The sequence below is a fragment of the Theropithecus gelada genome, chromosome 9 (genome assembly GCF_003255815.1).
Source record: "Theropithecus gelada isolate Dixy chromosome 9, Tgel_1.0, whole genome shotgun sequence".
NCBI lineage: Eukaryota > Metazoa > Chordata > Mammalia > Primates > Cercopithecidae > Theropithecus > Theropithecus gelada.
In genome coordinates this window covers 94,027,555-94,053,490 of record NC_037677.1, presented here as the reverse complement: position 1 = coordinate 94,053,490, position 25,936 = coordinate 94,027,555, and the positions used below count along the sequence as shown (strand labels likewise).

Here is a 25,936-nt window from a genome sequence, read left to right as displayed (position 1 = left end):
GAGTACAATACAACAGGATTCTTAATTAATAGGATATTTGGGCCTGTAATCCCAGCACTTCAGGAGGCCAAGGTGGGAGGATCACTTGAGGTCAGGAGTTCGAGACCAGCCTGGGTAACAAAGTGAGACCCTGACTTTACAAAAAATAAATAAATAAATAAACCAGGTGCATTTGAAGCTGCAGTGAACTATGATTGCGCCGCTGCACTCCAGCCTGGGTGACAGAGCAAGACCCTGTCTCAAAAAAAAAAAAAAAAAAAAAAAAAAAAATTGGAGGCTATTTGGGAGAAGGAAATAAAAATAAGGCCACAGGCAGTATTGGTATACAAAGTTCTTGCCATATAGTTCTGAGAAATGAGCCAGAAATTTGATGTGGAGTTTCCCGACAGCCAGAGCTACAAGGGAAACACAATCAGCTAACAGATATGTAGAACCCAAAAGATAAAAGCAAAGCAACTGCCCCGGAGAAACACAGAGTTTCCTGGCACTGGGACCAAGAGAAATTGTTCCTGTGAGTCATCCTTCAGGGGACACTGTGTGATGTAGACTCCACTTCGTTCCACCAACCTTTTTCCATGCTGTTCACTACACCATCAGATTCCAGAGTGAGTTGCCAGGATATCGGGATATCTCTCACTGGATATTTAGCTGCCTTGCCATTTTTTTTTTTTTTTTTGGTAGTTATTTCGCGTTGGTAACATTGCAGGAAACATCTGGAGGCACACAGCTTCTCGCTTCTGTGGGATTGCTTCTGGGGGATTGATTTATCTGTGTCAGGCTAGTAGCCCAAGGTAGGGCCTCCTTGTGTCTTGCTACATGGAGCTGCAGTGCTCTCCGCAAAAGGTGCCAGCTCTGGATGAGGACTCCAATCTAGCTACAATTAGACCAGCACCCTCTGACCAAAGAGTCAGAGCTCAAGCTCTTGCCACTCTCTCTGTTCCAATACCAAAGTCGTCTTCCTCCCCACCCCTGCCTGCCGTCCTGGGATGGGGCATGTTCTTGCTGCGGCCACTGATTCAGCCACCATCATCCCCTTCCTTCACCTCTCATCCTGCTGGTCAGTTCCAGGGACACTCTGGGCCCCACTGGTGGAGCTGGTCTAAACAGCAGGACAGCTGGGGCTTGCACTCTGGGAGTCAGAAGCAGACCTTGTGCTCAAAGCTTCTATGACACAGCCCCGTCTTCTATCTCATTGAAGGGGGCAACTGGCTCATGCCTGACTCCCGAGAAGGAAGAAGTGCCTGGCTGGAGAAGAGGGAGTGTGGTGCAGACCGGGCAGCACTGGACTCAAGAGTCACCTCTGGCTATTGAACAAGTCAATCACATCTTTGAGTCTCTGTTTCCTTTTCTATGGGATGACAGGGAAATGATTTCAATCCTACCTTATAGGACTGTTTTACAGGCTTAGATAAGAAAATGTCCCAGAAATCTGTGAGTGGGTACCCCAAAGAGCCCCTCCTTCACCCTGGTTAGATGTCCAGGTGTGAGCCTGATGTGTCCCTGTAGTGTAGAGAGGGGGCCAGAGGAGAGGAGAAGGCCAGGATCTCCGATGAACCAGGGACTGCGGAAAAAGCAGAAAAGCAGAGGGCTCACAGGAGAGGGGTTGGATGCACAGGCCCTGAAGTCAGAGAAGCCCAGGCTTACTCAGTTGAAAAATGGTGATGATATTAGTGCCTTTCTCAGAGTTTCGTTTTGTTTTGAGACAGAGTCTCACTCTGTTGCCCAGGCTGGAGTGTAGTGGTGCGACCTCAGCTCACTGCAGCCTCTGTCTCCTAGGCTCAAACAATTCTCCTGCCTCAGCCTCCCGAGTAGCTGGGATTACAGGCACCCGCCACAGTGCTGGCTAATTTTTGTATTTTTAGTAGAGACAGGGTTTCACCATGTTGGCCAGGCTGGTCTTGAACTCTGGGCCTCCGGTGATCCGCCTGCCTTGGCCTTCCAAAGTGCTGGGGATTACAGACATGAGCCATCACGCCCAGCCTCTTAGAGTTGTTTTGAAGTTTAAATGAGATACTATTTGTTTTGTTTCTGTTTTGAGACGGAGTCTTGCTCTGTCACCCAGGCTGGAGTGCAGTGGCTGGATCTCAGCTCACTGCAAGCTCCGCCTCCCGGGTTTACGCCATTCTCCTGCCTCAGCCTCCCGAGTAGCTGGGACTACAGGCACCCACCACTCGCCCAGCTAGTTTTTTTGTATTTTTTTAGTAGAGACGGGGTTTCGCCGTATTAACCAGGATGGTGTCGATCTCCTGACCTCATGATCCGCCCGTCTCAGCCTCCCAAAGTGCTGGGATTACAGGCTTGAGCCACCGCGCCAAGCCATGAGATAATATTTGTAAAATACTTCAAATAGAACCTGGTGCTCAATAAGTGTTAGCTGTCATTCTTATAGGATCAGGAGAAAGTGCTGAAACCTTAAATCAGGAGGGTGGCGGGTGCTGAAGGGGAGGCTGCCGTCAATGACCTCTCACTGTACACCCACTGTGATATCAGGAGTGGGTGTACAAGGCCCCCTCCAGCTGTAAGACGAAGGAAGATACTCTCCCCTGCCCCCACGTTTACACTTGCTGCTCTGGGAGCTGGATGGCAGGGAGGGGAGTGGGCATTTGGGGCTGGGGACACATAAGCAACATGGTGACTTACTGTGGCTAAAAAGAATCACATAAGGAGTGTCCCCAGACATTATTACGCCTTCTTGGTCCATCATCATTGCTACCTCCTCTGAGAAGTCTTCCTGGGATCTCTCCACTGGGCCTCCCTGCTCTGCATTTCCGTTACCTGTTCCTTGTATAATATTTCCCCATGGACAGCACCCATCTATAAAGGTCCCCAGAACTCTTCAATCCCCCACCCCCACCCCCACCTATGGGATTAGACACAATTTCTCAATCTCACCTCTCCTATAAAATGAGAAATTGGGCCGGGCACAGTGGCTCACACCTGTAATCCCAGCACTTTGAGATGCCAAGACGGGCAGACTGTTTGAGGCCAGGAGTTCGAGACCAGCTTGGCCAACATGGTGAAACCCCGTCTCTACTAAAAAACTTAAAAATTAGGCCAGGCATGGTGGCTCACGCTTGCGATCCCAGCACTTTGGGAGGCCAAGGCAGACGAATCACAAGGTCAGGAGTTCGAGATCAGCCTGGCCAACATGGTGAAACCCCGTCTCTACTAAAAATACAAAAATTAGCTGGGCGTGGTGTCGGGCGTCTGTAATCCCAGCTACTTGGAAGGCTGAGGCAGGAGAATCGCTTGAACCCAGGAGGCAAAGGTTGCAGTGAGCCGAGATTGCACTACTGCACTCCAGCCTGGGCGACAGTGTGAGATTCTGTCTCAAAAAAATTTTTTTTTTTTTTTTTTTTGAGATGGAGTCTCACTCTGTCGCCCAGGCTGGAGTGCAGTGGCGCGATCTCGGCTCACTGCAAGCTCCGCCTCCCGGGTTCCCGCCATTCTCCTGCCTCAGCCTCCGGAGTAGCTGGGACTACAGGCGCCCGCCACCTCGCCCGGCTAGTTTTTTGTATTTTTAGTAGAGACGGGGTTTCACCGTGTTAGCCAGGATGGTCTCGATCTCCTGACCTTGTGATCCACCCGTCTCGGCCTCCCAAAGTGCTGGGATTACAGGCTTGAGCCACCGCGCCCGGCCCTGGCTAGTTTTTTGCATTTTTTAGTAGAGACGGAGTTTCACCGGATTAGCCAGGATGGTCTCGATCTCCTGACCTTGTGATCCGCCCGTCTCGGCCTCCCAAAGTGCTGGGATTACAGGCTTGAGCCACCGCGCCCGGCCCAAAAAATAATTTAAAAAATAAAAATAAATAAAAAATTAGCTGAGCGTGGAGGCATGCACCTGTAATCCCAGCTACTTGGGAGTCAGAAGCAGGAGAATTGCTTAAGCCTGGGAGGTGGAGGTTGCAGTGAGCCCAGATCGCGCGTAAGACTCTGTCTCAAAAAAAAAAAAAAAAAAAAAGTCCAGGAGTGGTGGCTTATGCCTGTAATTCCAGCACTTTGGGAGGCCGAGACAGGCTGATCACTTGAGGTCAGGAGTTCGAGACCAGCCTGGCCAATGTGGTGAAACCCTATCTCTACTAAAAATACAAAAATTAGCTGGGCATGGTGGTACACTGAGGTAGGAGAATCACTTGAACCCGGGAGGTGGAGGTTGCAGTGAACCGAGATTGTGCCACTGCACTCAAGCCTGGGTGACAAGAGTGAAACTCGGTCTCAGAAAACAAAAACAAAAACAAAACAGGCCGGGCGCGGTGGCTCACGCCTGTAACCCCAGCACTTTGGGAGGCCGAGGTGGGCAGAGCACGAGGTCAGGAGATCGAGACTATCCTGGCTAACACAGTGAAACCCCGTCTCTACTGAAAATACAAAAACATTAGCCGGGCGTGGTGGTGGGCGCCTGTAGTCCCAGCTACTCAGGAGGCTGAGGCAGGAGAATCATGAACCCGGGAGACGGAGCTTGCAGTGAGCCGGGATCGCGCCACTGCACTCCAGACTGGGTGACAGAGCAAGACTCCATCTCAAAAAAAAAAAAAAAAAAAAAACACAAGCTGACTGCCATGGTTCCCCAGACACACTGCACTTCCCTCCCTCTGCACACTTGCTTGTGCTGTTCCCTTCTGCCTGGAACACCTTCCAAATTCTGTGAGGGCCAACGAGCTCAAGTCTGCTCCCCAGCATTCTATTTTCCTTGCCCAGTGCTCGCCTTACTTTGCCTGGGTGCATTCTGGCCTCCTATGTGGTGCCTAGCATAGGTGTTGAGGTGTGTGTTGACAATTTGTTGTGTGAAAGAAAAACAAGTTCTTTTTTTTTTTTTTTTTTTCTGCCCTGGTATGTGGCCAAACTTTTTTGCACGACGTAATTCATAACCTCCCTCTGAAAGAAATTACAATTCCTCAGTGAGCTGAGATTGCGCCACTGCACTCCAGCCTGGGCGACAGAGCGAGACTCTGTCTCAAAAAAAAAAAAAAAAAAAAAAAAATACAGGGATTTTCTATACATCCTTCACCCAGCCTCCACCAATGATAATGTCTTACCTACCTATAATATGATGACCAGAACCAAAGAATTAACATTGGTACAATGTCATTAACTAAGGACGTTATTTGAATTTTGCCAGTTTGAGTCTGAGGCTGCAGTGAAGCGATATCACCACTGTACTCCAGCCTGGGCAACATGGTGAAACCCCATCTCTACTAAAAATACAAAAAAAAAAAAAAAAAAAAAAAAATCAGCCAGGCATAGTGGTGTGTGCCTTTGGTCCCAGCTACTCGGGCGTCTGAGGCATGAGAACTGCATGAACCCGGGAGGCAGAGGTTGCAGTGAGCCGAGATTGTGCCACTGTACTGCAGCCTGGGCAATGAAGTGAGACTCTGTCTCTCTCTCTCGCACACACACACGCACCAAAAAAAAGAGGAAAGAAAAGAAAAAAGAAAAAAAAATTAGCCAGCTGTGGTTCCACACACCTGCGGTCCCAGCTACTTGGGAAGCTGAGGTGGGAGGATCGTTTGAACCCAGGAGGCAAAGGTTGCAGTGAGCCGTGATCACGCCACTGCACTCTAGCCTAGGCGGCAGGAGTGAAACTCTGTCTCAAAATAAATATATATATATATAACAAGAAAAAAAGGGAAAAGAAAAAAGAAAAGAAAACCAAGATGATCAGGATAAATAGCTAATGCACGCAGGGCTTAATACCTTAGGTGACATGTTGATAGGTGCAGCAAACCACCATGGCACATGTTTACCTATGTAACAAACCTGAACGTCCTGCCCATGTATCCTGGAACTTTAAATTAAATTAAATTAAAAACAAACAAACAAGAAGACAGTGTTGTGCCCACTCAGTAGCTGTAGACCTAGGTGGTGGGGAGGTACTAACGTGGATCCCAAGGGGCCCCAGCAGGCAGGTGGGGCCGGGGAGAGAACTGCCTTGTAGGATGCCACATGACTTGAGAACAAAGATAGCACCAAGAGGACAGGGGCCCTCATTCCCATCTGGCTTAGTTAGCCTCCTCTGAAAGCCTGTTTCTCCTCCAAGCCCAATATCTGGCTGCTCCCCCATCCCCTGGCAACGTCAGGTTGGTGGTGTTGGGGCGTCTGGAGGTGCCCCTTTTCCAGAACCTGAGACCAGGGTAGCCGTTTCATGGAGCTTTAAATCAGGCCCAGTGAAAAGGCCCCAGGCCGGGGCCCACACTCAGAGGACTGCTGGAGAAGGAGCCACCTCCCTCTGTCCCTGCCAGACCTTAGGCTGCCCACAGAGCCCCTGGAGTCAGAGTGAAGGCACGCAAAGCTTTATTGGCTCCGTTCCAGGCAATGACATCAGTGTGGGGCTCTTGCTTGCTCCCGTCTGTCTTCGCTTGGTGGGTCTTCAGGGGCCTCAGGGTCTGTCTCACCTGCGCTGTGTCCTCCCAGCTCTCCCTCCAACAGGGGCCATCTTCTGTGGCAGACTCCACTCATGGAGGTGAAAGGGCCCATGATCCCTGTGGGGAGCCTAAGAAAGTAGGGATTTGGACACAGCATCTCACCCTGGGCTGCATAGATGGCCCCATAGGAGAGAAAACAGACGTGTGTGTGAGCCAGCCTTGCTGGGGGCAGGGGTATCTCCATCCATGGTTAGATGGCTTCCAAGCAGTCATAGATCTAGTGTCTGCGGTTGGGCAGACTGTGGCTCTGGTGGCTCGGGTGGCCGTGGTGACTGTGGTGACTGTGGCCATAGAAAGTGTGTGTGTGGTTGGCACCAGCTATGGTGTTTTCCCGCTGGGTGAGGAAATTCTTTTGCAGCTTCATCTCCACTTCCTCGAGGGCCCTCAGCTCCTCCTGGTTGATGTCCTTGGACTCCAGGTGACCTGAGTGCTGGTAAGCTGTGGCCCGCTGCAGCATGGAGTGAGCCAGGTGCCGCCCCTGGGTGTCAATCTCCTTGGTGCAGGCAGCCACAGCGGCCCACGTGGCCTCATCGGTGGATGGGGCTTTTCCAGACTCCTGGTGGATCTCTTGGATCACTGGCGGCCCAGATGTCTTCTGCCTGCTGGTGAAGGATTCCCGGTGCAGAGCGGAGCCCACTTCTCCGTGCCTTGTGGTGAAGGTCTCCATGTGAATTGTGGTGCTGGCCTCTCCACTCCCACTCTCAGTCTGGGTAGCATTGCCATTGGTGCTGGCATTGTTGTTGCGGGCCAGCTTCTCTTCGGAAAGGCGGCTAAAGTGAGATTTGATCCAGCTTTCATTCTTTGCTTTATGGGATTCTGGTGACTTGTCCTTGTCTGGTGGACACTCAGAGGTTGCCTTTCTTCTCCTCTTTTTCTGAACCCACAGCATGAGACCTCCACCTCCTAGCAAGAGGGCAGTCCCCAGCACCACCTTGCATGATGGCTGCTGGATGAGCTCCAAGAAGGTCTCCAGGACCCTACACCAGGCAGGCAGAGCTAAGAGCACGCTGGGTGATCTCTGGTGGTATGGTTCATGCTTGAAAGGGCAGGCTCCCCAAGGATGTCTGACAGGCAGGCCCCCTGCTGCACCCTCCCTAGGTGCCCCCTACCACCTCAACAATGAACCCCATTGTGAGGAAGGCAGTTGGGGGTGGGGTGGGGAGAGTGGAGGAGGGAGAGGCTGCAGCATCCCTCATGTCTAGCCTGGCATGCATTGCCTGAGGCCTGGGTCCTGTCTCCTACCCTGACAGCTGTCCCCAGGCTCAGTGAAAGGGCCGCTTCTCCGATTCTGTCCTTCTGCCTTCTGCTTGGAACCCATTCTACAACTTAGGCCTTTGTATCTTCCAGTCTTTGGTTTCTCTCTCTCCTGATCTGGTGGCCCCTGGGGGCAAAGGATGCTGGGTCAGGCTGGCCATGGCAGAAGGACCCCCTTGACTGGGCTGATATCCATTCCTAGCCATCTGAGACCAGAGAACCCTCCATCCAGGGCCCTTGTCTGCTGCCAGCCTGGCATATTCCATCCTCATTTGAGCCCCTCACCTCACTATAGGGCAGAGTTCAGAGGGAAAAGAACCCAGGAAGAAGCTCATTCTGGAATAACTAACATGAAGTCACAATGGGCTGAGGGCGGGGAGGCAAGCAGTGGGCTGAGAAGGCAGAGTGGACAGGACAGGAGACTTCATTGGGTCTAGATTCCGGACGGTGGCTGCTACCTCTTGCCTTAGTGATGCACCTACAAACCCGGAATTTGTCCCCCCATAAATAGGCATGGTTCGGGTCGTGAGCAGGTGGGCTTGCTGGCAAGGCTTTCCATAGATGCAGACAATGAAAAGCCTAATTAATCTCCAAGGCCTCTCAGGGTATAGACAGGCCTGGGCCACTGTATTTTTTTTTTCCCTCGAAAGCATCTAGCTCTTTAAAAAAAATAAGAAATGCCAAAATGGGGTTGTAAAAATTGTGATGCTTTAAGCAAAATATTTTCTTTAACAGAGTAGTGGTTTTAATATATACAAAATATTATATCATTGTAAGAAAGCATGGTCCACTCTACATATGGAAGGAATAGGACACAAGCATTTTATGGAGAACCTCATCTTCCCAGTCCTGCTGCACTAGTCCTGTGGTTGGCCACTAACCTCATTTGGAAATAACAATTCAAAGTCCATCTTTGAGGGTGTTTATGGGTGTGAGTTCAGGGCCATAGAGCCCTTCTGTAATGACCCCCTCCTCTAGACTACGGTCATAACTTTTATTTAAAAAGAATACTCTTGGCCAGTGCGGTGGGTCATGCCTGTAATCCCAGCACTTTGGGAGGCCGAAGCAGACGATCACAAGGTCAGGAGATCGAGACCATCCTGGCTAACATGGTGAAATCCCGTCTCTACTAAAAATAAAAAATAAAATAAAATAAAAAATTAGCCGGGTGTGGTGGCAGGAGCCTGTAGTCCCAGCTACTCAGGAGGCTGAGGCAGGAAAATGGCATGAACCTGGAAGGCAGAGCTTGCAGTGAGCCGAGATCATGCCACTGCACTCCAGCCTGGGAGACAGAGCAAGACTCCGTCACAAAAAAAGAAGAAGAAAAAAAAGAATACTCTTTATTCAAATATCAGTACGAATTAGCAATGCTAAAAAGATTTTTTAAAAAGAGCTACACAGGGCTGGGCATGGTGGCTCACGCCTGTAATCCCAGCACTTGGGGAGGCAGAGGCAGGCAGATCACTTGAGCTCAGGAATTTGAGACCAGCCTGGGCAACACGGCAAAATCCCCTCTCTACTAAAAATACAAAAAATTAGCTGGGCATGGTGGTATGCACCTTTGGTCCCAGCTACTTGGGAGGTTGAGGTGGGCAGATTGCTTTAGTGCCAGGAGGCAGAGGTTGCAGTGAGCTGAGATTGTGCCACTGCATTCCAGCCTGGGTGACAGACTGAGACCCTATCCTAAAAATAAATAAATAAGTAAATAAGAGGCCCAGCACGGTGGCTCACGCCTGTAATCCCAGCACTTTGGGAGGCTGAGGCTGGCAGATCGTGAGGTCAGGAGTTCGAGACCAGGCTGGCCAACCTGGTGAAACCCCATCTCTACTAAAAATACAAAAATTAACCAGGCGTGGTGGCAGGCACCTGTAATCCCCAGCTACTCAGGAGGCTGAGGCAGGAGAATCGCTTGAACCTGGGAGGTGGAAGTTGCGGTGAGCCAAATTGTGCCACTGCACTCTAGCCTGAACAACAGAGCGAGACTCTGTCTCAAAAAAAAAACGAGAGCTACAGAGTTTCAGGGAGTGCTTTCCAGAAGAATCTCTAACTCTTCACTGATTCATCCAGGGCAGCTTCCCACCTCCTATTTATTTATTTATTTTAATAGAGATAGGGTCTCACTATGTTGGCCAGGCTGGTCTCCAACTCCTGGTCTCAGGAGATCCTCTTGCCTTGGCCTCCCAAAGTGCTGGGCTTACAGGAGTGAGCCACTGAGCCTGGACCCCGTCTCCTCTTTAGAGGACCTTTAACGGCTGCAGGAGGCCCTTACAATGTGACATATTCCCTCCTCGGCCTGAGTGTTGGGCTGCAAAGTCTACCTCAGGGACCAGGACAGGGCAAGAGAAATACAGATGTCAGAGTGAAAGTTGTTTGCGTCTTCCTTCCCGGGCATTTTGGCTGTGCCCCAGAAGCAGGGAAGGGACCCTCTATCTCTGACAGTGTTCTCTGTGACAGTGCCTTGGGAGGATTATATTGACCCTGTGGCTAAGAGCCTGAAGGCTCAGTTCCTATTCTAAAATGAGGAAACTGGATTTGAAAGGTTAAGTGGTTTCCCCAAGGTCTCTGTTAACTGGCAGAAGTGGCAGGATTCTTGCCCAGGTCCTCTGACTCCAGATGCTGGGCCCTTCCTACCACACCCCGCTGGCTCTCTGGTGTGTGGGTGAGTGATCAGATGGGGGCTGGAGCCAGCATAGGTTGCAAGGGAGACAGACAAGTGGGTATGTGCGGCCCACGGCCTGCCAAATCCACAGAAGCCTGTGCTCCTGGGCATCCCACGCCCTCTGCAGGAGTGGGTGGGTAGCACGGAAGGGAGGGTCCAGAGAAGAGTCTGGGGGTCTCTGTGGATTCTCTGGGTGGCAGGCAAGCACCAGATGCAAAGTCCACCCTCCCCACCCTGAACTAGAGCGTCCTTGAACCTTGAAGCTGAAGTAAGGTCTTCCACTTAGAGGCTCAAAATGCTTCTCACTTCAAGAGAACCAGGACTTCACCAAACCTCCAGGCCCCACAAGCCAAGCACCAGCAGAAACTTAGAGTTGTGTCCCTGCTCAACGTGGGCCTCCACAGGGCATTCATTGTCCCCAAGGAAGGGGCACATTCCCTCAGTACTGAGCTATGAATGATCAATGTGTCCATCATGCTAAGGGTCACAGTCACAAAGCAGCTTTGCCACAATGCCAATCACACTGTCATTTTAATCGTTATTACCGTTGGAATCAGTACCTTCCAATGCATATTACGCTATAATTTATAGCATGCTTTCAGTTGCATTCTCTCAGATTTTTTTGTTCAACCATCCCACAATATGAGCATTATCACTCCCATGTGTCCCATAGGGACAGCAATCATCCCACACTAAGTCAGTGCCAGAGCTGTGATTTTTTTTTTTTAGATGGAGTCTCGCTCTGTCACCCAGGCTGGAGTGCAGTGGTGTGATCTTGGCTCACTGCAACCTCCGCCTCCCGGGTTCAAGTGATTCTCCTGCCTCAGCCTCCCAAGTAGCTGGGATTACAGGCGCCCACCACCACGCCAGCTAATTTTTGTATTTTTAGTAGAGACGGGGTTTCACTATGTTGGCCAGGCTGGTCTCAAACTCCTGACCTCGTGATCCGCCCACCTCTGCCTCCCATAGTGTTGGGATTACAGGCGCTCACCCAGAGCTGTGATTTGACACCAGAGTCCACGGTCTACATGATACTGCCTCAATAGGAGCCACACCATTCCCAAAGCTGACCAGACACTCTGTTGAAATAGTGTGGCCTAGCAGCTCCAAAGGGTTTATAATGAGAGTCAGTGAGGGAGTAAAACGGAGCATGGGCCACGCAGTCAGACAAGGTGCAAATCTCAACTCAGCTATGTGTTCGCCGAATGACCCTGGGCAGTGACCATGTTACTCTGAGGCCCGGACTCCCATCTGTGGGATGGTCCTACAGAGAGCACTACCTCAGAGGATTGTGCGGTAAGGAATGGAGATGGGCGGAGCAGGGCAAGCAGGATTTGCCATTTTCTTCTACCTTCATTTATTGCGCCTGGGACTCTGTTACATGTTGAGTGTCGCAAATATCATCTGGTCCCTAACCTCAGAGTGGGGGAGACCCATGCGTAAAGAGAGACGGGATCGCAGAGCCACAACAGGGAGAACTAATTCTGGCAAGGAGGCTTTGTCCAGAAGAGAACGTACAAACAAACTTTAGAGGGAACTGGGACTGTGGCTGGGCTGCCACGTGACCCCAGCCACATGCCCTCACATCTGCACTGAGTGACAAGGTTGACAAGGACTTTCACACCCATTTGCCAGTCCAACCCCAGAATCACTCTGGGAGCTACAAAGGCACTTTAACAGTTTACAGCTGGGTAAACTGAAGCAGGTGAGGTTTAGCTTAAGTTTACAGGCCAGCAAGGAGCTTCCTGCCTGTCTCCTGACTCCAGACCAGTCTCCCCTGTTCCTCTCCAATAATAAAATGACCCACGGAGTACCAGACTATCCCTGGACAGCTTGACAGAGCCTGTGTACCCTCCCTTGGTCTCTGGTTAAAGAGAATAGGGTCACTCACATCTCCCCAACTCCCACAGAGGACAGCCCTGCTTACCTCGGAAGGGGAAGGTGCCCAGTTTGTGCAGATTCTCCTCCAATTTCCCATAGTCCACCTCTGCAGTGGCAGTGAAGGGGGTGGTCACAGGGGGGTAGATGCCCGCAATGTCCACCTTCTTCCCCTCCCCTGAGGCCCAGCCCCTCACATTCCTGGACAAGCTCCTGCTTAGCCCCTGCCTCACAGAGGACCAGACTTGGGGACCCAGCATCTCTGCAGGAGGCCTGAGGCACAATTGGTCTATGTCCCAGAGTGAGACTTAGTTTGAACTCTTTCTAACCCCCTATTAATGATCAATGTGTCTAGTTAAAAATTTGCGGCCTCCCTGACTTGTGGCCACTGGGGCAGGCCTGAGCTGGGTGTCCCCAGGGTCAGGAGCAAGGCCTATAGGCCCCGGGGCCCTCTTCCTTCTGGGTAGCAGCTGGAGAAATGCCACAACCCAGTGTCCCTCTGGCCAGATGTAGGACTGGTTTCTGGGATCCCAATACTAAAGGGTATCTCCAGCAGGATCTGGGCCCTCCTCCCACAATTCCCAGCCCCAAAGCCAGAAGCCTAGCCAGGTTTCCACGGGCAGTTGTGAGGTTGGTGGAGCTGATTGGCTGAGCAGGCCCTGCCCTGTGGGAGGCGTGGCAAGGCTGGGCAAGAAGCTGCCTGTGGCAGGCTGTCTCTCCCCTGCCCTGCTCCCTTGCCAGGCTCCTCCTGCCAAGGCAGCCACGTGACAAGCCTGTGCTAGCCACAGACAGCCCCACAGGACAGCAGTCACCAGGAAGGGGGCCCAGGATGAGTGTATTACCAAGTCAATCCATGCAAGGGCCAAGCCTGGCCCTAGAGACATGGGAAGGGGCAGGAAAAGTTGCGTGGCAGGGAAGAAAGGAAAAGAGACCACAGTAAAGCAGCTGCGGGGCTGGCTCAGAGGGCCAACCAGCTCCCAGTTTTCCTCCTCCCCAAGCCAACATTTGCCCCCAGCCTTCCTTCATTCCCAAAGATTTCAGACACAAATGGAAATGAACATCGCAATTAGCAAAAACAGCTTTTTTATTGTGGTAGTTTGTGGGTGCTCCTGTATCACGCAGAAAAAAGACTGGGCCCTCAGTTAGCTCTGAGAGTCATTCTTAGGACCCTCTGGCTGCACACAGAGAGGGGCTGGGTAGCTGGCTGTGCTGGGGCACAAATTCACTGGGCTGGCACGGGCTGAGGGGTCTCCCGCCCACTCTCATCAGGCCCCTCCAGTCCGTTATGCTCAGCCCCCGGCTCAGGATGCTCCAGGGCGTGCCGGGTATCAGTCTGCCACAGCTGCACCAGGTCCGTGGGGGTCTTTCCTGCCTGGGGTGGCGGGGCGGGGCGGGGTGGGAGCAAGAGAAAATCTGTTCACTCTCCTGAAGGCTTTCACAGAAGGTACCCTCATTGACACCACCAGTGCTTCTCAAATGGGGGCAACTGGCTACGTGTGAAGATACTTTTCGTTGTCACACTAGGGGACAGGGTACTACTGGCATCTAGTGGACAGAGGCCAAGAATGCTGCTTAAACATTCTACAACACATAGGACAGTCCCCTACGACAATCACCCAGCCTGACATGTCAATCATGCTGAGGGTGAAAAACCCTCATTTATACCTGCTCCAGATTTTCCTGCTTTTCTCATTATCCCCTTAGCCTTTCTTGAGCCCGAGGTACTCTCCCATGCCCTCCTTTTGTGAATACTCTGGGCCCCAAAGAAGAACTTGGACTAAGTGTTCCCTAGTCCAAGGTGTTCCCTGGGCACCTTCCTCTTCCAAGGACTTCCTGCCTAGATCCTAAGAAAACTCAAAGACCACAGGAACTGACATGGAGTGCTAGGAACTGTCATGCCAGCCAGTGCTCGGTCCCTTCCAGCTCTGGCCATTCATGATTCTGGCCTCCTTGGGCCTGTACGTGAGGACCCCCTCTGGCCTAACTGGGGGTCTTTGGGAAGTCCTCTTGCTGCCCCTCCTGCTGTCTCTCTGCACTTGCACTCTGGCCATAGACACACACAGAGAATGGGGCGGGCAGTTGGAATGGTGCTCTGGAAGAAGACAGCTTTATGTACTATGGTGCTGACTAGAGCCAGTGATACATGTCCCGAGGCGGGGGCTGCCCCAGCAGCCTGGACGGCCCCTGCACTGTGTGAGTGCTCACGCCAACGGCTGAATCAGCGGGGAATGAGCTTACCAGGTTCTTGGTCATCATGTCAGCCCCATGCAGGAGCAGCAGTTTGATGATTTTGTAGCGGTTGAGCCTCACAGCATCATGCAGGGCAGTATCCCCTTCCTAGAGTCAGAGTGGCACTCAGCATGGCCCTTGTGGGCAGTGGGAGGGGCAAGGGTGATGGGAGGTGAGCTAGAGACCCTGCTCAGGGCCAAGTCCCGAAGGCCCCAGGAGGAAGGACACCACCTGTAGGGGCCCGCAGGCTGCCCACGCACTCATGGCAGGGTGAGCAGCGGACAGGCTAGCACTCACTCTGTCTCTGGCATTGATGTCCAGGCCCAGGGATAGAAAGTGCTCCACGATCTCCACGTGCCCTGTCCGGACTGCCACGTGCAGCGGGGTACTCAGCAGCTGGGTGGGAAGAATCAGGAACTGCTGGTTGACAGGGTCTGAACTATGGTACCCCTGGAGAGGGAGGGCTGTCCTAACTCCAGCTTAATCCCTCTTCCAAGTCCTAGTGCCAAGGCCTGAGCCCTGGAGGGGCAGAGAATGGTACAATTTCCTACCATCCTATCCAATGGCCTAACTCTAAAGACTTAAACGCCACTTCCTCTAGGAATCCTTCTATGATTCTCCTCTCACCCAGCTGCTCACTCTTCTACCCTCTTTTTTTTTTTTTTTTTTTTAGATGGAGTCTTGCTCTGTTGCCCAGGCTGGAGTGCAGTGGCGCCATCTTGGCTTACTGCAAGCTCCACCTCCTGGGTTCACACCATTCTCCTGCCTTGGCCTCCCAAGTAGCTGGGACTACAGGCGCCCGCCACCACGCCCGGCTAGTTTTTTTTTTTTTTTGTATTTTTAGTAGAGATGGGATTCTACTGTGTTAGCCAGGATGGTCTCGATCTCCTGACCTCGTGATCTGCCTGCCTTGGCCTCCCAAAGTGCTGGGATTACAGGCGTGAGCCACCGTGCCTGGCCCTACCCTTCTTTTAATAATCATAATAGATGTCATTTATTGAGAGATGACTATGTAATGGACCTAGCAAAAGCTTACAAGACATTTGCCTTATGTTGAACAAATAATTCATTTACATATGTTTTCCCACCTAATCTACACAAGAACTCTGCAAGACATTTTACAGATGAGGAACAGAAGCTCAGAGGCTGTCACTTGTTCAAGGTTCTACATGAAAGAATGAATGAATAGAAGGATGGTGCATAAATAAATGAATGAATGAGGGGATAAATAAATGGAGGAATTGATGGATGAATAGACGGATGGATGAATAGATAGGTAGATAGAAGGATAATGGCAGAGAACATGAACAAATCATGCATCTTTTGAGTGGTCCTAAAGCCCCCAAGACAGTGAGTCTCTTGTTCTCCCTTCTTGTCTGCTCTTCCTGCTCCTGTCCTCAGATGGTGGTTCCTCAAGGGCCTGTGTGGATGGCAGGGACCAATTCGTGGGCTGGGAGGCCCAGTAGGACACTGTTTTAGCTTTCCTGCTCTGCAGCCAGAAACCAGACTAGCTCACTACCTTCCTGCCCCCTGGGCTTTCCTGCCCTCGGACCCCTGCCTTCCTCCCCACAGCCACCCCAGTATCTGTTGCGTCTGAGCATTGTTGCCTCACCTTGTCCCTCACATTGGTGTCTGCTCCTCGGCTTTGCAGAAGTTTCACCACCTCTAAGTGGCCCCCGCGGCAGGCCCAATGCATGGCTGTGCAGTCCAGCTAGAAGGAAATGATGGGGTCTAACTACAGAGCTGCAGGGAAGAAAGCATCTGGGGGGAATGGACTCCAGCCAGAAGGGCAGAGGGGTATCTAGGAGAAAAGTACAGGGAGCAGGCCTGAGCATGGGCAATGGGCCAAGTAGAACAGAAGAACACTCAGGGCCCATCTGGTCCAAGCCAGACTCACAGAGGATGCTTAGGGAGGAGAAGGGGCTAACTCAAAGTCACATAAGCCACCGAAGTGGAGTCTGGCCCCTGAGCAACCTGTTTATGCTTCAGGTTGGCACAGGTGTCAGGGAGAGGGTTTCTGTCTGTCAGTGCTGGACACACCTCCTGTCTCCCACTGAATACCTGCCCTCTCACTCACCCGATCCTGGAAGTCCACAGTGGCTCCACTAGTTAGAAGCTTCTCCAGGATTTCCACATGGCCTTCCAGGGAGGATCGGTGCAGTGCTGTCCGACGGAACTGTCCCCAGAGAGGCTGTCAGGGCCTGGCCTCTGGCTCCAGGCCTGAGCTCATCTCCCACCCAAGCTGAGGCCCAGGCCTCCCCCACAGCTTGCTTCTCACCCCTGTGCTTGGCCCCCAGGTTTTCTGTGTTCTGCCAGCTCCCTTATGCTCTATCCAGACCAGCCTGGGAGCCCTGTGCCCCGGGGAACCCGGCCTTCTCACTGCCTGCCAAGCACATCACACCATGCCTCTACACAGGCGGTTTCCTCTGCCAAGCATGACTGTTCTGCCCTCACTTCCTGGGAGTGCTTGATGAAATCTGCTATTCCTTCAAGGTGTAGCTCAAATGCCATCATTTCCTTGAAACCTCTAGGCCAGGGCTTCCCTAGGGCCCAGATAACCCCTAACTGTGAGAGTGTGTTTGAGGGCAAGTCAAGTCTTGCTGGACTCCCCAAGTGCCTAGCACAATGAGCCAGAATGAACAGGTGACACTGATCACTGATTCCAAGAAAAAATAAACTTTTCCCCTTCTCCTTTCTGCCTTGGACTTTTGAAACGCTCAAGCCACAATATCTTTCCATATTCTCATGATCCGGTTACAGGCCACCGTGAGTATCTTTCCATATTCGAATGATCTGGTTACACGTCAGTCTCCCCAAGGAACCAACCCCAGTCTGTTTTATTTATTTATTTATTTTTATTTTTATTTTTGTATTCTGGCACCTAGCATGGCGCTCAGAAATAGGAGGTACTTGGACAGACTGAAAAGATTAAGACTTTGGAGTCTAAAAAACAGAAAGGACATGTGGTCCAAGTCTACAATAATGTAGACCAAAGGTGGAAAACCACTAATGTGCCAAATTCCAGGATATGACAGCAAGAAAGCACCCTAGAAGTGTGAAAGAGGCAGTTTCAGGGAAAACAAAAATAAGTATGATGGGTGATGAAAAATTTAGAAAATATGGCTGCAAGGGGCCGGACACGATGGCTCATGCCTGTAATCCCAGCACTTCAGGAGGCTGAAGCAGGCGAATCAACTGAGAACAGGAGTTCGAGACCAGCCTGGCCAACATGTTGAAACCCTGTCTCTACTAAAAATACAAAAATTAGCCAGGTATGGTGCCGGACACCTGTAATCCCAGCTACTCGGGAGGCTGAGGCAGGAAAATCACTTGAACTTGGGAGGCAGAGGTTGCAGTAAGCCGAGATCACGCCACTGCACTCCAGCCTGTGTGACAGAGTGAGACTCCATCTCAAAAAAAAAAAAAAAGAAAGAAAAGAAAAGTAAATATGATTGCACAACATTGTAAATGTAATGAATACCACTGAATTGTACACTTAAAATGGTTAAAGTGGAACATTTCCTGTTATGTTTTACCATGATAAAAAAATTAAAATGGGCCAGGAGTGGTGGGTGTCTCAAGCTTGTAATCCCAGCACTTTGGGAGGCTGAGGTGGGAGGATTGCTTGAACCTGGGAGGCGAAAGTTGCAGTGAGCTGAGATTGCACCACTGCACTCCAGCCTGGGCGACAGAGTGAGACTCTGTTTCAAAAAAAAAAAAAAAAAAACTATACCATAAGAAACAAAAATATCATCTCATCTCTTAACACATGCTTGATAGTTTCTTCATTCATTCAGTGAATACTTACTAAGGTGCTAATATTCCTTTTTTCCTTTTACCAAAAACAATTTTTACCAAAAAACATATCTATATCTATATCTACATAGAGAGGACAGGGTCTCATTCTGTTGGTTAGGCTGGTCTTGAACTCCTAAGCTCAAGCGCTCCTCTCACCTTGACCTCCTAAAGTGCTGGGATTACAGACAGGAGCCACAGTGCCCAGCCTAATATTCCATTTGATCACCATAACATGTTGTGAGGGAAGTAGGCCATTTTACAGAGGAGGAAACTGGGCATGGAGCGGGCACCGACCCAGCCACAGGTCCCACAATTCGTGAGTGAAAGAGATGGGATTTGAGCCCACATCTTCTGGTCCTGGTCTATTTTTATTTGATTGCATTTTTTCTTTCTTTCCTAAACAAACATGTGACATTTGTTGCTTTGCAGGTGATTCAAGTTGGAAAAGGGTTTCAGGATTTAGATCAATTCCTGTGTGGGGAGGGGACACCCCATTCTGAGCGCCCCAGCCGCCCACCCACCCAAAGAACAACCGTGCCTCCTCTCAAATAGGCTCACAGTGGGCTGCCCAGGAGCTGAGCAGAGTGGGTGGCAACTGACAGGGAGGCGGGTCAGGGGCGGCTAGGAGCATCACCTGGTCGCACGTGTCAGCTGATCCCCCGTCAGCCAGGAACTTCTCAATGACCTTCATTTTCCCCTCCACCGCAGCTTTCAGGAAGGTCTCCTCATCCACAGGGCCAGTCTGCAGGTGTGGACGCAGCAGTCACGGGCCGTCCCGGCGATCAGAACCCTCCCGGGCTCCCCCTCCGCCCCCTCGCGGTGTCCTCCCCAGGACCCTTACGATCTCCTCGGGCTCCGGGGGTGGCTCCTGCGAGGCGGCCAGGGCGTCCCGCTTCTTCTGCTTGCGTTTCTTCCGCAGCTCAATGAGGTTCTGGATCCCGCCCACGTCGATGATCTCCCGCCGCAGGTCCAGGGACGTCTTGCGCACGCGCTCTTGGCCCTGCGCGGGATGGCCCATTAACCCCCAGGCTGGGCAGAGAGTCTGGGGGGCTTGGGAGACCTCTGAGCTAAGCTGGTGGGGAGGGGGGGGTGGGCAGGAAGACCTTCTCAAGAAAGAAGGAACCAAGGTCTATCCCTCCTTCTAGGCCTAGATGGCTCTCAGATTGGGGGAATTCTGACTCAGTAGTTCAGGGGCGGGGCGGAGATTCTTCAGGGCTAGCAAGCTCTCCCCGGGGTGCTGAACTGCTGGTCCATGGGCTACGTGGGGAGAGGTGCAGACAGGCCATGGCTGCCTGGCTGGTCCCCTGGGTGTAGACATTGGGTCCTCCCCGGCTTACCTTCACCTTCTGCAGGGCTGCACTCTGAGCCCCGTGGTGCTTCTCATCCTCCAGTACCAGCAAGTCCATGGGCAGCTTCTGGCGTGCGTCTCCCCGGAGTTTCTGGTGATCCAAGGAGGGCACCTTCTCCAGGACCCGAGGAGACAGGCAGCCTCTCCCCCAACCATGCCAAGGACACCCCACAGGGACCAACTCCTGGGTGGTCTCAGAGTCCTTCTGGCTCATCCTGGAGAGCCCCCAGCAAGAGCAGGGCCCCTGGAGAGGCCCCCAAAAGGGGCGAGTTCCCCACCTCAGCTTCAGCCCCAGTCCCAACCCTGAGCTCAGACGCCTGCCTGCTGACTGGCCTGGATCCCTGCAAAACAACATTAAAGGCCACCAGAGTGAGTTTGTCATAAGATTAGATATATTCACTCTTTCAAGCACCAAGATTATTTTTTTTTCTTTACTTTTTTGGCATTAAAAATTCACTTTGGCTGGGTGTGGTGGTGTCAACCTTTAGTCCCAGCTACTGGGGAGGGAGTAGCTGGGACAGAAGCATTTCTCAATCCCAGGGTTTCGAGACCAGCTCCAGAGACATAGCAAGATCGTGTCTCTAAAAATAAATAGGCCAGGCACAGTGGCTCACATCTGTAATCCCAGCACTTTGGGAGGCTGAAGTGGGAGGATCACTTGAGCCAGAAGTTTGAGATCAGCCTGGGCAATATAGTGAGACCCCATCTTTACAAAAAATTTAAATAATTAGCCAAGCATGGTGGATTTTGTTGTAGTCCCAGCTACTTGGGAGACTAAGGTGGGAGGATTACTTGAGCCTAGGAAGGGGAGGTTGCAGTGAGCCAAGATCATGCCATTGCACTCCAGCCTGAGTGACAGTGAGACAGAGAGAGAATGACCCTGCCTCAAAAAAATAAATAGGCCAGGCACAGTGGCTCACACCTATAATCCAAGCACTTTGGGAGGCCGAGGCAGGTGAATTGCTTGAGCCCAGGAGTTCGAGACCAGCCACAGGCAACATGGCGAAACCCCATCCCTACTAAAAATACAAAAATTAGCCAGGTGTGTTGGCACACACCTGTAGTCCCAGCTACTTGGGAGGCTGAGGCATGAGAATCACTTGATCCCAGGAGGTGGAGGTTGCGGTGAGGCAAGATAGTGCCACTGTACTCTAGCCTGGGCAACAGAGTGAGACTCGGTCTCAAAAAAATGAATAAAATAAATAAATAAAATAAGTTTTAAAAATAAGCAAATAATTCACTGATGAAATAATTGTGATGAGAGATGATTATATCTTAAATGGTCTTACTTTGCAATATAAAATTTGGCAACTCCTTTGTTAGATACTTTTTTTTTTCTCTCTCAGATTTCACTGATCTGTGAAGTCAAGAGCTTGGAAACTAGTGCTTTCAGGGAAACTTGGTGATGGGAGCAGCAGCTCCTCACCTTCAGCCTGAAACCTTCTTTTCACTGTAATCCAGGTCCAACTGCCTGCCAGGTCTCTGCATTTGCCCTCTGATTTTCCTGTACTGTTTCTTCTCTCTTTGTGATGTGCTGGCACCCCCATCACTGCAGTCCCCACCAGGCAGCTTGTGTGGCTATGAGTCCAGGAACAATTGCCCAGGTTGGAGGGTCCTGAGTCAATGTGGCAGCCGGGAAGGAGGCCACGCTTACAGATCACTCAGGTCCCTTTCCCATTCCTCCCCGAGCTCCCACATTTGCTCCTTCAAGATGGTTTTGAGAGCTGATTTCCCAGGTCTTCATTCTGAAGGTTCTGTTAGCCACTGCTTTCTCCCTTTCATGTTGGGCTTCATGGTTTGAGGTCTTAGTGCTGGCCTAACCTGAAACACTGCATCTTCTTCCAAGAATGAAAGATAACCTGGGGCTGCAGCTACTGCTGCATGTGGGACTTTGGCTGGGCTCCTCAGGGAGCACCCAGAGGGCCAGCTTGTGTCTTTTTTTTTTTTTTTTTGAGACGGAGTCCCGCTGTCACCCAGGCTGGAGTGCAGTGGCGCGATCTCGGCTCACTGCAACCTCTACCTCCTGGGTTCAAGCGATTCTCCTGCCTCAGCCTCCCGAGTAGCTGGGACTACAGGTGCATGCCACTATGCCCGGCTAATTATTTTTTGTATTTTAGTAGAGATGGGGTTCCACCATGTTGCTCAGGCTGGTCGCGAACTCCTGAGCTCAGGCAATCCACCCGCCTTGTCCTCCCAAAGTGATGGAATTACAGGTATGAGCTACCACACCCGGCTATAATTTTTGTTGTTGTTGTTATATAGATGAGAGGTTTCTATGTTATCCAGGCTGGCCTCGAATGCCTAGCCGTGCCTCCTTATACGCCAGGACAACAGGCCTGAGCCACTGCAGCTCCCCAGCTTGTGTCTTAATCATCTTGGTGTCCCCAGCATCTGTGACAGGCCCTAGCACATAGTAGGTGCTTAGTGACTGGTGAATGAATGAATGAATGAATGAGTGAATGGATGATGGCAAGCAGGCTCAGCATCTCTGCTAACCCTTAAGTTCTCAGTGATGACCTAACCCAGTAAGCTCACCACAGTAGAACTCCAGGCCCTGCGCTGGCCTCTGGGACCCTCCTTCCCTTCCCACCCTGGGGATGGGGCACAGGCTAAACAGGGGCTCTCCTCCAAGGACACTGCCAGGCTGGGTCCTGGTAGAGACAACTGGGGACTCTAATGCTCACCTACATCTTCCCCAGACCCTAGAGCCCTTCATTTCAGGTTTGTCTTTGTGGGCTGACATACAGTAGGTGCTCAGTAACTGTTTGCTGCATTGAATGTGAGTTCACGAAACATACAAAGCTCCCACCTTACTTCATAGATTGTCATGCAGATTAAAAGAGAGAATGCCTGTAAAATGCTTAGCACAGGGCCTGGCACTGGTGTGCTGCCAGCTCTGTAGCTATATTTATTGGATGAATGAACGGAAGAGGACTGTTCTGCATCCCCTCGCTGAAGGTCCCTGTGTCTACTGGCAGCAGTCCAGAACTGGCATAGCAGCATGACTCACCTGCCTGGCACCAGCCAACCATAGGCACACGCCCTTGGGGGAGTGAGAAGTAGGATTCCTAGAGATCCACGGATGCTTGCCCCAGCCAGGGCTCAGTCCAAACTCTTTCCTGACCTCATCTCTTCTTCCCTTGGGGTCCTGACCCTTCCTTCCTCCTCACCCCTCATTCAGTCACACTCTTTTTTTGAATGGCATCTACCTCCAAACTGATTCATCTCCTCCCCTCCACTCCTGTTAGGGCCAGCCTTTTCCAACAAGTCCTCAGGGCCATCAGAGCTGCCTTCCTAAAATAGGGCAGATGACACCAATCTCCCGCACTCAGTAACATTTAGTGGCGCCTCACTACCCACAGAACATGGCCCTCTCTGGCTTGTATCTCTCCAGCCTTAGCCCTACTACCAGACTTTCTCAAAACAGCCACATTTTCACTCATGGAAACTTCAGCTCCTGCATTTCCTGAGGCTGGAATACCCTCCACCATCCTGGACTCCACTGAGTCCCCTTGAAGGCCCAGCTCAGGTATCCTCCTGACCACAGAGGAGTCCCTTTATTTATTTATTTATTTAGAGACAGAGTCTCCCTCTGTCACCCAGGCTGAAGTGCAGTGGTGCAATCTCGGCTCACTGCAACCTCCGCCTCCCAGGTTCAAGCAATTCTCCTGCCTCAGCCTCCCGAGTAGCTGGGATTACAGGTGCCTGACACCATTCCTGGCTAATTTTTGTATTTTTAGTAGAGACGGGGTTTCACTATGTTGGCTGGGCTGGTCTCGAACTTCTGACTTCAAGTGATCCACCCACCTCGAATCTCAGATCTCAAAATGCTGGGATTACAGGCTTGAGCCACTGCACCTGGCCCTGTCCACAGAGGAGTCCTTGAAGGCCCTCAGAACAATTCATGAGCCCCTTGTGTTCCTCCACTTCTGATTCACACCTCTATTTAGTCATTTCTTCCCTTTGCCTTGTTTTTTAGTTGACTATGAAACCGACAAGTGGGCTAAAATGAATGCTGGGTTGGTAAAAAGAAGGCATGGTCTGGGCCTTATTGGTCCACCCATTTCTACAGCTCTGGACTCTTGGCACAGCCGACACTAGATGAAGTATTAGTTTAAATAAAATGAAGAGTAGGGGCCGGGCACGGTGGCTCACACCTATAATCCCAGCACTTTGGGAGGCCGAGGCGGGTAGATCACCCGAGGCCAGGAGTTCGAGACCAGCCTGACCAACATAGTGAAACTCCATCTCTACTAAAAATACAAAAAATGGTGGTGCATGCCTGTAATCTTAGCTACTCAGGAGGCTGAGGCAGGAGAATCGCTTGAACCCAGGAGGAAAAAGTTGCAGTGAGTCAAGATTGTGCCATTGCACTCCAGCCTGGGCGACAGAGGGAGACCCCGTCTCAAAAAAAGAATGAAGAGTAGTACAAGCCAGCACCCCCTGCCACCGCTCCACTTCCTTATCCCAGAGAAAATGCAATTGCCCAGAACACCACATTCCAAAGGTCTCCCCAAGGGTGGCCAGCAGGCTGGCAAAATCCATGCTTCCTTTCCCAGCATCCCTTCCTCACTGTTCCTCACTCTCTTCTTCAGTGGCCAAACACTGGAGTTTCCCCTGCCCCAGCCTTCCAGCCCATCACTGGAGCATCACAGGGCCACACATTCCTGACAGTCCCAGGGAGCACCCAGCTGTCTGCTTTGTACAGCCCACTGTCTCTTAAGGCCCAGGAGGGTGAGCACTCTTAGGAGGCCCAGCCCAGCTCCCCACCCCACTGACTCGGTTTTGGAGGCTGAAGCCTCAGTCTTGTGCTGCCAGCAATACCCTCTGCCAGTAATACCCTGAGACAGGAATGAGGCCCAACTGGGCCCCTGGGGACATCTACCCCCCTCCCCACCACAGGTGTAGCAGACAGGCTCTCCCTCCCCTTGACAGCAGAGCTGGATCTCCTCAGACTCCCTTGGGTACCTCCACCCCTGCCCGCACCTCATTCTCCTCCTCCTGTGCCAGCCGCTGCTCGATGAGCGCCGTGGCCTTCTGTACCGCTTCGGAGTCCTCCATGGTGCCGTCCATAACCGCCTCTGCAGGCCACAGCGCCTCGGGGGCTTTATAGGCCAGAGCACCCACCCCTGCCCAGCTGGGCGCCTTTGCCATGAGCTCACTGGCCCAATTCTCCACCTGCCTCCCCCACCTGTCACCTTCACCTCGGGCAGCCCCAGGGAGCAGGGGGAGCCAGGGCCAGGGAACAAGGCCAGTTGCCCCGCCAACTCCTGGCCTACTAGAGCTGGAGGGCACCGTGTCCCAAGAGCAGGGCTGCAGGAAGGAACCTCTCCAGCCTCTGTCCTGAGCGCTTGGGCCTGGCTGGGCCTTAGCCAAGGCAGCTGGGCTGCACAAGGGACCTGCCGGCTGCATGCTCCAGCCCAGATGACAGCGCCCCCTGCTGGATGCCTGGAAACCCTGCTCAGCCAGCTCCAGGAAGAGGGCCTGAAAACCAAACGTGGGGACCCAGGACAGTTCTGTACTCCCAGGCTGTCCTGCAGACAGGCCCTGCTGGCTGTGAGGAGGGTCACACTCTACTTGTCCAGCCCAGGGCCGTGGTAGCAGGAAGGGCAGTTGTCTCCCTCTTTGATCACAGCTCACGCTGCCCTTAGGCTCTCCGGGGTCCCACATGCTCCCCAGTTAAGCACCACTGCATTTGGCTGGGTGACTTTTAGTCACGAACAAACCTTATCAAATCTGTCTCCTCCCTTGGTAAGTGCTCAGGGAACCTCTGCAGGGCTTACAGAGTCTTGCTTCAAGAGAGGGGTCTCCGGAAAGCACTAAGCCCAGCTGGCAAGGAGCAGCAGCTACTCTGGATCCTCCTGCCCTCCCAGGGTTTCCTTGCCAGGCCCAGACAGTGCTAGACTTCCCTGGCCAGGAGGCTGCCCATGCTCACTGAGAAGGAAAAATACTCCCAACTGGAGCAAAATCAGATCTGTACTTGCCCAGTTCCACTGAGCTCATTGTGACTCAGGTTAACCTGCTAGGGAACTGCAGACACCCGGCCCTGTGCTTCTGTAAGGCTCACCTGGCTGGTGGCTGCTCTTAGCTAAATAGCCTTATATAAGATTCCCCTCTCTTCAGATACGCACACATTCCCCTAGGAAGCATGAGGAACTGGTTCCTTTTCCTCTCCGGTTCCCTTGCTGGGAATCTGACACAAACCTCTGACACATGATCTAAATCTGTCAGAGATTTTGCTTTAACATCACAATGGGTTCAGCGTCTCCAAGGGCCGGAAGCGAGCCCCTCCTGCCGCAGGAGCAGACCACCTTCCTGAGGTGCTGTCTTCGCCTTGCAAGCACTTTC

General features: G+C 51.9%; 3 protein-coding genes across 6 annotated transcripts in view; all 3 read right to left on the bottom strand.

The window, feature by feature from the left end:
* The window catches only part of HOGA1 (4-hydroxy-2-oxoglutarate aldolase 1), a 30,012-nt gene extending 17,180 nt beyond the window's left edge, over positions 1-12,832 (bottom strand). For all 3 annotated transcript variants that reach the window (XM_025396907.1, XM_025396908.1, XM_025396906.1), the window contains exon 1: positions 12,263-12,832. In XM_025396907.1, the coding sequence (XP_025252692.1) occupies positions 12,263-12,473 (211 nt within the window). In that variant the 5' untranslated portion in view covers positions 12,474-12,832. The remainder of the gene's footprint in view (positions 1-12,262) is intronic.
* Positions 6,275-7,962, bottom strand: C9H10orf62 (chromosome 9 C10orf62 homolog). The gene has a single exon (XM_025396909.1). It carries the CDS (start codon positions 7,309-7,311, stop codon positions 6,640-6,642), a length of 672 nt encoding a protein of 223 aa, XP_025252694.1. The 5' UTR covers positions 7,312-7,962; the 3' UTR covers positions 6,275-6,639.
* Positions 12,833-13,267: 435 nt separating the features above from the next.
* Positions 13,268-25,003, bottom strand: ANKRD2 (ankyrin repeat domain 2). Of its 2 annotated transcripts, XM_025396739.1 has the most exons (9): positions 24,575-25,003; positions 19,578-19,679; positions 19,082-19,240; positions 18,875-18,982; positions 16,520-16,618; positions 16,055-16,153; positions 14,740-14,838; positions 14,452-14,550; positions 13,268-13,585 (listed from the first exon to the last, which is right to left on the bottom strand). In XM_025396739.1, exons 1-9 carry the CDS (start codon positions 24,998-25,000, stop codon positions 13,436-13,438), a joined length of 1,341 nt encoding a protein of 446 aa, XP_025252524.1. In that variant the 5' UTR covers positions 25,001-25,003; the 3' UTR covers positions 13,268-13,435. The 2 variants fall into 2 exon arrangements, with proteins under 2 accessions (XP_025252524.1, XP_025252525.1); XM_025396740.1 differs by lacking the exon at positions 14,740-14,838.
* Positions 25,004-25,936: the final 933 nt, after the last annotated feature.

Excerpts from the sequence above, each read along its gene's own strand:
- C9H10orf62 (XM_025396909.1), bottom strand. The coding sequence starts at position 7,311 with ATGCTGTGGGTTCAGAAAAAGAGGAGAAGAAAGGCAACCTCTGAGTGT.
- ANKRD2 (XM_025396739.1), bottom strand. The coding sequence starts at position 25,000 with ATGCAGCCGGCAGGTCCCTTGTGCAGCCCAGCTGCCTTGGCTAAGGCC. Across the intron at positions 18,983-19,081 it reads CCCCGGAGCCCGAGGAGATC|ACTGGCCCTGTGGATGAGGA; the intron begins GTAAGGGTCCTG and ends CCACACCTGCAG. Across the intron at positions 16,619-18,874 it reads CAGCTGACACGTGCGACCAG|TTCCGTCGGACAGCACTGCA; the intron begins GTGATGCTCCTA and ends CTCTGGGGACAG.